This window comes from Populus euphratica, unplaced genomic scaffold, assembly GCF_000495115.2.
Source record: "Populus euphratica unplaced genomic scaffold, PopEup_1.0 scaffold295.1, whole genome shotgun sequence".
NCBI classification, from domain to species: domain Eukaryota; kingdom Viridiplantae; phylum Streptophyta; class Magnoliopsida; order Malpighiales; family Salicaceae; genus Populus; species Populus euphratica.
This window is the reverse complement of record NW_011500173.1, coordinates 103913-114269: the sequence shown is the minus strand read 5'-3', so window position 1 is coordinate 114269 and position 10357 is coordinate 103913. Positions and strand designations below refer to the sequence as shown.

The window sequence follows — 10357 nt, the reverse complement described above, 5'->3', positions numbered from 1 at the left end:
TTTAGGATCTTAAACAAGTGAAAGAGATTCATATTATCTGAAAGTTAAACTTCAATTATCTCTAGAAACATGCATGCTAGTAAAATTTAAAAGTTGCAGTTTTTTGGTGTAAGACATAATAATTTTATGATTAATCTTGAAGAATTGGTTTTAAAATCAGGGCAAGCTTTAAAATGAAGCAAGTTAAGAACATATCAAAACATCATAACCAAAATAATTTGAGAGAAGATAATAAAAACCACTTTTCTTTTCTTTCTCACCGTTGAAAAATTAAAAAAGTATTACAGAATAAAAAAAAAACAAATAAAGAGGACTATAAAACGAAAGGTACTGAAAGGAAGGAAAAAGGGTAAAAAAATCGTAGTGTGGAAACTAAACCCTGTCCCAGAGCATAGAAGAGGAGGTGTAATGTTCTGATCCAACTAGGCAGTTCAGGTCAACGCATGCTCAGATGAGGTCATCGTACACGTCAGCTCCATCTCTTTACCCTCTCTGTTATGTTCGGGTCGCAGCATAAGTACTCCACAAGCCTTGAGCTCCAATCTCTTCATCCCTTTGCATAACCAGAATAAAAAAGAAGAAACAAATACTTAGCCATGTACGGAAACAATACGTTCGTTGGCAGCAACAGCTCCCTGTCTAATAGTTCCGGCGTGACCAACACGAGGCCATTTGCAGCAGATCAGTTGGTAATCCCAGACCCAGTTGCTGCTGCTGCTGGTATCGAACTAGGGAGTACTGTTGGTAGTCACTGTACCAGTAGTACTGCTAGTGGGTGCAGCAGCTATGGCTCACCAAGTTCACTTGTAAGTGGCAGCTGCAGCGTTAATATGCAGAGGAGTATTAGCAGTCATTCGTTTCAAAAGAATGGGTATCATTGCCATTTCGCTTCTCATCCCCATGATTTCTTGGACATGGATACCAGTCCTGTCAGAAGGGTTTTTAGCACCGGTGATCTGCAAGTGAGTGATCGCCCATTTATTCTTTTTTCTTTCCAAGATATTTAGATTTTTTTTAATATATATTTTTGCTTGTTTATCTGATTCGTGGTTAATGTCGTGCAGCATGGTCACAGAGCAGAGAGCCCATTGTTAAGTGAGAGCAGTATGATCATAGAAAGTATGAGCAAAGCATGCAAATACAGTCCAGAGGAGAAGAAAGAAAGAATTGAGAGGTACAGAAGCAAAAGGAACCAAAGGAACTTCAACAAGAAGATTAAGGTATTAATTATATACGATCCTCTTTTACAGTAGAAATGACATAATTATTATTTTTATTTTAACAATGAAAAATTTATAATTTTTTGTTTTTCTATAATTTTTCTATAGATTTATCGAGTATTTATATCTTTATACTTGATCAATTTTTACTCTTTGTTTTTCATTCCTTTATAGTTTTTTGTTACACTTTTGAAACTAAAAGTAAATAGTATTTCGTTATAATAATTACAATATTTTTATTATTATTTTAAAAATTAATTTGAGATTTTACAGTCATTATTAATTAATGTATATGACTTTTATTTTATTTTATTCTGTGTTAGAATTTTTTTTATTTATAATTATATTTTTTACTCTATATAAAAAAATATTAATAATTCTTATATTTTTTTGTATTAGAAAAAAAAAATTTTTACCCACAATGAAACAAGTCGAATAACAACTTTAATACTTGTTTATTTATTTATTGATATATACATTTTTGATTCATTTAACTAAATATATGTAAAGCTTTATAATTTATAATTAGGATATATTTAAAAAAACACATTTAAAAAGTCTAATATATAAATATATTATTAAAACAATTATCTGACCATCAATAAAACATATTTAATTAAAAGCATGCCAAGTGCCTTTACCTCTAGCCTCTATTGTACAGCACTATTGCAATGTGGCTACTCCTTCATCCTCACATGCCTATGCTTTATGTCAAATCCAACTTGACCCTCGCAATACTATTACAAAGAAGTTGCAACAGTTGTTTTTTTTCCCCTCGTCATTTATTTGCCCATCGTATGTGTGCGTGACTGACTGTTTTATTGCTGGCATGTTTCTTTATTATGCTACAAAACCAGGGTTTTTTTTTTTCATAATTAAGAAGATTGTGCTGAATGAATATTTCAATTTGGATTTAGTATCAGTGCAGGAAAATACTGGCAGACAGCAGGCCGCGCATCCGAGGACGGTTTGCAAGGAACGATGAGATTGAAAAAAATCCTCAGCACCAATGGAGCAACGTCAGTGGAGAAGAAGATGAAGAGGATGATGATAACTGGATCGATTTTCTTGATTCATTCTCAGAAAATTCAGTTCCTTGAATCATGAAGGAGTCTCTCTGCATGGCCACAACTCTCTACCTGGTTTCCTAGTCGTGTGCCATTGGCAATATTGATTTAGGGTTCTTGTTTGTTATTATGTAATTAAGATCAGTTTGAAGGGCTGATTATTTTCGTTAACTTTAATTAGGTGATATTATGTTTTTTTTTTGTTTTTCCTCGTCTGAAGGCCCAACAGGCTGTGTATTATATACATTGACGGGAGCCATCCTTGACTCCCAACTTACCCTTCATAGAATTGACGGCTAAGTTGCGCCCCTGCTACCGATGATATAATAATTTCGTTAACATCGTGAAATCTCAGAGGCTTATAATTAATCGCCGGCTGCAATTTTTTTTTTGGTGGAGATATTATTTTAATATAATATCAAATAAATGCACACATTGATTTTTAATATTATTGGAAAAAAAAAAACTCTTAGGAGCTAATAGAAGACGAAACACATATTTGTTGGCGAAAACATGCATATATACCACTATGCTACACCACCAAGATTTTAATTTACCACCATTCTTTCTGTCTTTATAGAGATTTTATTTTATATAGAATTTAAGCGTCTAATCTATAATTGGAATGAGATTTTTAGAGTGGCGATTATATTTAAATTAACAGTGAAATTAATCAAGATTTTATTGATTTTAACTATTTGACAACTTATTTTACTACCATCTTAACCAAGTGAGGGTTTTTTAATGGTATTCAAACATAAATTTTTTGTAATAAAATCTTATGTTTGCGTAAATATATTCAAACTTTAGGTTTTAGTTGTTTTTATTAGCATTGGAGTAGGATAGCCAGGAATCCTGATGGTAAAGTGGATTGGTGGGAGAGTGGCTTTGTCAAGACTTTCAGTACTTATCTCTAGGAGGATTATCATTTGCACCGTCAATGTCTCAGGAGGAGTCAAGAGATTGATTGCGATGATTGAAAGGAACTCACCGACTCGATTGGTACAACCCGTTCTATTCCTAATTGAATATTTTTTATTTTAAAATATATTAAAATATTTTTTTTATTTTTATACTAAAATATTAAAATAATTTAAAATATTATTTTAAAAATACAAAAATAAACAAGATAAAATTTTTCTAGTTATAAGTGATAGCCAGCATCGTGATGCTTTTCAAATTGATTTTTAGATATCTTTGAAAGGACATTACTAAACTTTCTCTTCAATTGAAACACCATTATGAATGAATTCTTTGTAACCAGATATGACTTGCATCATCTAAATAGCAACTCAACTCATCATGTTTCTCATGAGCAGCAAAGGGATTGCATTTTGATGATTGATTTCACCTCTTCTTTTGTTAGGTTCTTGACATGGATTGATATAAAATAAATCTTGATATATTTACTAATAAAAAAATCATCATTTTTATTCTAATTAATTAAATTTATAAAATTAATCACAAAATAATATTTAGTTTATGCAAATATTAAACTCATCATTTAGGGTATAGAATCGATTCAATTATTTTTCATCTCCTTCTTTTAAATTATAAATTCTATTAATATTAACACCCTTAACAATGTGCATGCGCCATTCCTATCTTTGGAGACCATAACACCACTACTAATGCCATACGGTTGCTGTACTTGTTCCTAGCAAGAATTAGTTATCTTTTAAATTTAAATATCCTTCGTATTAATTAGTATTTCAGTACAAAACATGACAAAGAAGAAGAAGAAGTTCTCTTTATTAGTGCTATTTGTTTTTATTAATTAAAGAAAAGCAGCATCTTTATATGCAAACATTAGATTATTTAATCGCTAATCATTTATCCGCTCATGCAACTTAATCATGAGAAAATAAGCTATAGAATCTGAATCTAATTTAACTTGCCCTTTCCATAAAGGCTGGCTATACATAAATAACTCTCCAGGGAACCCATAGAGGTGGGAAGGACGGCGCCCTTGATTTTTGTCGGCCGGCGGTGGGTTACCCACTAAGTTTATGGCTACCCCTTTACTTAAAAATGTAGATTAAGTGTTTGTCTGATTGATGCAGTGTACACAGATCAAAGATATAAAATTAGGGTCTTTAAAGCTTTAAAAATTACAGCTATAAACTATAGAGAGAGAGGAAAAAAAAAAAGGGATTTCTCAAGCCCCAGAGTTATAGTTTATAAAATATAGAGAAAACTCTAAATTTAAAAGTTCAGAATAAATTTTGAAATAATAAATGTATAATATATTTTGAAAATAAGCTATAAGATTATTTAAATAATGATTAAACTAATATAAGCTAATTAAAATTAAATCAAATTAGAGTTCTAAACCTGACTAAGGAAAGAATATGGAAATAACTAAAAAATAAAGAAAATCCCTAAATAATAACTTATAAGGCTAATTTGATCATGAGCTCTATCGTTGTTCATTATAAGGAGTTGAATCATTACAGAATTGACTTGTAGAACATAGTGAACAAATTTCAATTCTACAATGAAATAAAAAGTTGAGCTTGTTTATTAAAAAATATTTTTAACTAGTTTAAACTAATTTTTTTACTTGGACTTCTAAAAGAAGACCCACATCATGATAACGCTATTCTTATAGCACAATTATTTATATTTTTTTAATCTAAAAATAATATATGGTTAAGATTTTAAGCACATAAAGCTTAAACGAGAAAAAAACTTAATTTTTAATATGTTTTATTTATTTGCTAGAAAGTATTTTTATATATAATATTTTTTTTATTTTTTATGCTTTGTTATATTATTAAATATTAATTAGTAAATTTTACTTTCTAATCAAAGAAAATCATAAGCTTTAAATGAATGAAAATATTTTTCAACTTAAAAAATTAAAAAACACTTTAAAATATATTGATATACTTTAGTGGGATGTGTGTGTATTAGGGTATATTAACATACAATATAAAAGTATATTGATTTGATATATTAATACATCTAATATTTTAATTTAGATAATATTGTTAGAAAATATATCAAATACAAAACATGTTATGTTATATAATCTTCATATATTTTAAATCTTATAAATTATGTTATAAAATTTATATTTTAAATCATGGAAAGTGTTTTGTTTTTTTAATGTTTGGTTATATTGTGAAAAATTGATTAGTAAAATTTACTTTTTAGTAAAAACAAATCATAAGCTTGAAAGAAAATGTTTTCTAGTTTAAGAGATTGAAAAACACTTCCATGAATGATTTAAAAATTATAGTGGGGTGTGTGTATTAAGGTATATTAATATACAATATAAAAGTATATTGATTTGATATATTAGTGCATATAATACTTTAATTTAGATAATATTGCTAGTAAATAAATTCAAATAAAAAACATGTTATGTTATACAATACTCATACATTTTAAATCATATAAAATGTGTTATAAAATTAAAATACCATAATTTTTTTTTATTTTCAATGATCTCTAGACACCAAACAATAGTTACATGCCTATAACATGCATAGTTACATTTTATAAAATAAATTATATATAAATATATGATAAAATAAATTCCTTTTAGTTTCCCACCATTACACTTTTTATATCTCATTATTTTATTATAAGTAGGACAAGTACTTATATTTAATGTTTTATACATGTTAGATAAATTTTAAAAATATATATTAATAAGTGATTTTTAAATTTATTTTTTATGGCATAGCTAAACAATAAAAATAATTTTTCAACTTATTTTTTATAATACTGCCAAACATAAAAAAATCAACTTTTTAGAATTTTTGTTAAAATTATTTTTTTGACAAACAAACACTATGAATGTGTGTGTATTAAAATATTAAAAGGTGTGACTAAATCACTATAGCAACATTGTTTTGTGTTTTGATTTTTTGTTAAATTTAACCATTCAACAATCCAATCTTTTTTTTTATATATATATATAACTTTTTTAATCATTTAATATTAGATTGTTATATGAATTTTGTTTTATGATTTTTTTTTTAATTTTCTTTATGTTAGGTTATCTGATGATTTCCTGAATTTAATTTTTTTATTTTTTCTTGATTTAAACCTTCAACATTAGATCTTATAATTTTTTTTATTTACTTTTTATAAATTTATTTCAATCTTATGATTTAAGTCATGGATTTAATAGGATAACTCTCTAGTAGGCTTGGATTGTTTTTTTATATTTTTTTATATCTTATTCTTAAATATTGATCTAATTATTATTTTTTATTTAGATAGGATGATCCTGATCTTATAATCAAAGTTGCAAGTTTGACAAATTAGCCTAAGTTGACTTTATTTATTTTTTGATCCCTTTTTAATTGGGCCACATAATTGTTTTTTCAATTTACTTTCTATAGGTTATCCTGATTAGGTTGGTTAGAGTTGTGGGTTTGACAAGTTGACGTGGATTAATTTTTTTATTTTTTAATCCCTTTTTAATTGAATTTTTTTCAATAACGCTCCCAGCAACTCAAAAAAATTTCTATATAGTTTTTTTTTCAATTTTATTTTTTAATATTAAGTTGTTTAGAAATTGAGGTTCATGATTTTTTTTTTCATAATTTGCTTTACATAGAGTTATACCTATTTCATGAATTTATTTTTTTCTAGATTTAAACCTTCAATATTGGTTCTGTTTAAAATAAAGTTTCATAAACTTTTTTATTTAGTTTTTATGGAGTTATCTTGGTTTAATAACCTAGGTGGAGGGTTCAATAAGTTACCCCGAGTTGACTTGAATTGAGTTATCTTGGTTTAATAACCTAGGTGGAAGGTTCAATAAGGTACCCCGAGTTGACTTGAGTTGTTTTTTTATTTTATTTTTTAATTAATTTTTTTTAAATTTCATCATTTTATATTGAGTTGACTGAAGATCAAGCTTCATAAGTTTTTTTATTAATTTTTTTATGGAGTTATCATGATCTTATGATCAAGGTTACAAATTTAAAAAATTAATCTGAGTTGACTGAAGTAGTTATTTTGTTATTTTATAATTTAATATTTTTTTTAATTCCTTCCTTTAACATTGGGTTGCTTAGAAATTGATCTTTATAATTTATTTTGATTTATTTTCTATAAAGTTATCATAGTTTCATGATCCGAGCCATAGATTTATTAGGTTAACTTGGGTCGTCTTATTTTTAAAAAAATAATGTCATATAATACATCATCTTATCAATATTTAGAAAATGTTATTGTCCAATATACAATATATTTTGAGTTCATGATTATTATTTTTTACTAAAAAACACATCAACAACATTTGAATAATAAAATTTATTTGAACCGCAACACAACAATTAGCAATGATGATGAAGCTACTCAGCTTTAGCGATCAAATTAGGATCCAACCTGTGCTTAAATTTTTGGCATTTAAATAAATTTAATCTCAAAATAAGGCCCTCATCATCATTACATAAAAATGCTAGTGTTATATAAGCTTTTTCTTTTCTACATAAAAATGCTAGTGTTATATAAGCTTCTTTTTTTTTTTTTCATAAACAAAGGTTCTTTTAAATTTTATTTATCAAAACAAGGCACCTTTTTAACTTATTTTCCAAACAAAGTCTTTTATGTTAAGTAGACTCTGCATAAGTATTCCACATTATTTTTTAATATATCAATAAAAGTGAGATTAAGATTTCGAACTAATAGATAATTTAAAAGGTAAGAAACTCACCTCCCCCTTCTATCTCTTTTGAGTATTTTTGTTTTGGTTTCTATTTTTATTTTTCTTTTTTCTTTTCCCATCAATTTTTACACTTAAAATGAAAATCTAATAAAAGAAAATAAAATGATTTTGTAACACAAAACTAATATACTAATATTCATCTAAATTAGTGTCTCGTAATTTGTTAAGAATTAAACTTAACAAAAAGATCAAAAAAGGTTAGAGGAAGAATTAAAAGAAAAGAAAGTGTTATGAAACTGTAGAATTGCAAGATTTTCTTTATTGATATTTCTTGAATTAAAAATTTTAAAATTCATGATTTATATACATTAGATTTCCCACCATTTTCAACTACTTAACTAACTAATAAAATAACTCATAAAATCAATTATTCACAGCCACTAACTATTTATTTATCATACAAGATTCATATGCTAATTCTAATTATTTCATCAAGAAGAACTTTTACTTGAACTATATCTTTTATGTTGCTTCCATGAATGGTATTCTACAATTATCCTATATATCTCTAATAGTTTTCTTGTACTTCTTATTCTTGTTATAACAATTGCCCCTCCTTTAAAGGATTCTTAACCTTAAGAATCTGTGTTGAAAATTAAAAATTATTATCTAAGTTTATCAATATTTTTCTAGATGACATTTTCTTCAAAGAGGTTGGACCACCTTACTAATCCTATTATAACAGCCCTTTGGCCTTCATTAATTTAATATTTAAGATTGCTAATAGAGCCATCTTAACCTTACTAGATTCTTCCATGATTGATAATTTAGAAGAAAGAATTGCATTCTCCCCAGCCTTTTTTTTAATTGTGAAATGTGAAAAACCAAATGAATTAAAACACCTTCTAGCAACTGTAATCTATAAACTACAACATTAACCTTTTAATTTACCTTATAAGGGCAATAAAACCTGAGATTAAGCTTGAAATTCTTCCTAATAATTACACTCATATGCCTACAGGAATGTAATTTTATATATATGAAATCACTGACCTACAATTCACTCATAGTCTTATCTTTATTAGTAATTTGTTTTATTTTGTTTTTGACTACGCGTAATTGTTGTTAAAGCATGTTATCTATGTTTATACTTGCAATTATCTACCTACTAGGAGGGATATAATCATACAATGCTTGAAAATGACATATTTTGATGGTTAAATGGTAACTTGTGTTGTGTTGCCACTGAGCCACAAACAACCCTAAATTTCATCTTTTAGAATTAAACTGTAACAGTCCGACCTAACCTACTATATATTACATATACATTGTCATGCATCGTAGGTAAGTTTATAAACACTAATTAATTCTTTTTGTTTGTCTATCCATTTGAAGATGGTAAGTGGAACTCATCAGAAGTTTAACACCTAATCTTTTAAATAGTTTTTTTCCAGAACACACTTGTAAAGATTTTGTCCCTTGTCAATTACAATTATAATTGAGGCTGACAATTCATGATTTTTGTAGAAACGATCAAATAATACTTAAGCAATATCATGAACAAAATAAGGATGAGTTAAAACAATGAAATGAATATATTTTATAAATTTATCTACCATCACCAATAATGTATATTTTTAGATTTAAAGAGAGATTCAATAAAATCCATTGTGATATCCTTTCAAGTTCCCTCTGATACTAGTAGAGCTTTTAATAAGCTTGGATAAGCCACTATTTCTATTTTTTTTCCTTTTATAAATATCACATTCTTATATCATCTATTTCACTAGTAGTTTCATTAATGACCAATAAAACAATGCTTTCAGCTTCTTATAAAAGTTTTGAATCCATGTATGCCCTCCAATATATAAATCATAAAAAGCATTAACTAATGTTTTTCTTAATTCTTCATCACTTCCTATCACAATGCTATTTTTATACTTCAGAATGTCATCCATTAATTAAAATTCTGGCTAACTATTAGCATTAACCAATTTTTCAATTACTGTATTCTTGAATTTAGGATCTAGTGTATAAGACTTGTTGATATCCTCATACCATGCTCGCACCATTACCATTAAAACATGAATATTTTATTACTTCTTTTTGTTTGTATCAAGATTTAATATGGTGTTTGTATACAAATTTTATTTTTTAAACAAGGTATCTACAATTAAATTCTCTCCTCCCTATCTGTATTGTGTGATATATTTCAATTCTAGTAATTTTGTTAATCATTTCCTTTACATTGAAATATGTATTTTATATTCCAACAAATACTTTAAACTTTCATGGTCAGTTTTTATGACAAATTGATCATGTTCTAGGTAGTGTCTTCATTTGTGTATTGTTATTAAGATGGACATCCATTATTTTTCATAAATGGATAACCCCAAGTGTTAAGGACTTAAAACCTTACTAATATAAGTTAAAGGTAT

General features: G+C 26.8%; 1 protein-coding gene across 1 annotated transcript; it reads left to right on the top strand.

Annotated features, from left to right (window-relative positions):
* The first annotated feature begins 397 nt into the window (after positions 1-397).
* LOC105111383 (uncharacterized) lies at positions 398-2595 on the top strand. The gene is made up of 3 exons (XM_011006710.1): positions 398-962; positions 1065-1220; positions 2138-2595. The coding sequence occupies exons 1-3, from the start codon at positions 597-599 to the stop codon at positions 2318-2320; spliced, it is 705 nt and encodes a 234-aa protein (XP_011005012.1). The 5' UTR covers positions 398-596; the 3' UTR covers positions 2321-2595.
* The last annotated feature ends 7762 nt before the right edge of the window (positions 2596-10357 follow it).

Coding starts and splice junctions, on each gene's coding strand:
- LOC105111383 (XM_011006710.1), top strand. CDS start 597: ATGTACGGAAACAATACGTTCGTTGGCAGCAACAGCTCCCTGTCTAAT. Junction 963..1,064: donor TTAGCACCGGTGATCTGCAA/GTGAGTGATCGC, acceptor AATGTCGTGCAG/CATGGTCACAGAGCAGAGAG. Junction 1,221..2,137: donor ACTTCAACAAGAAGATTAAG/GTATTAATTATA, acceptor ATTTGGATTTAG/TATCAGTGCAGGAAAATACT.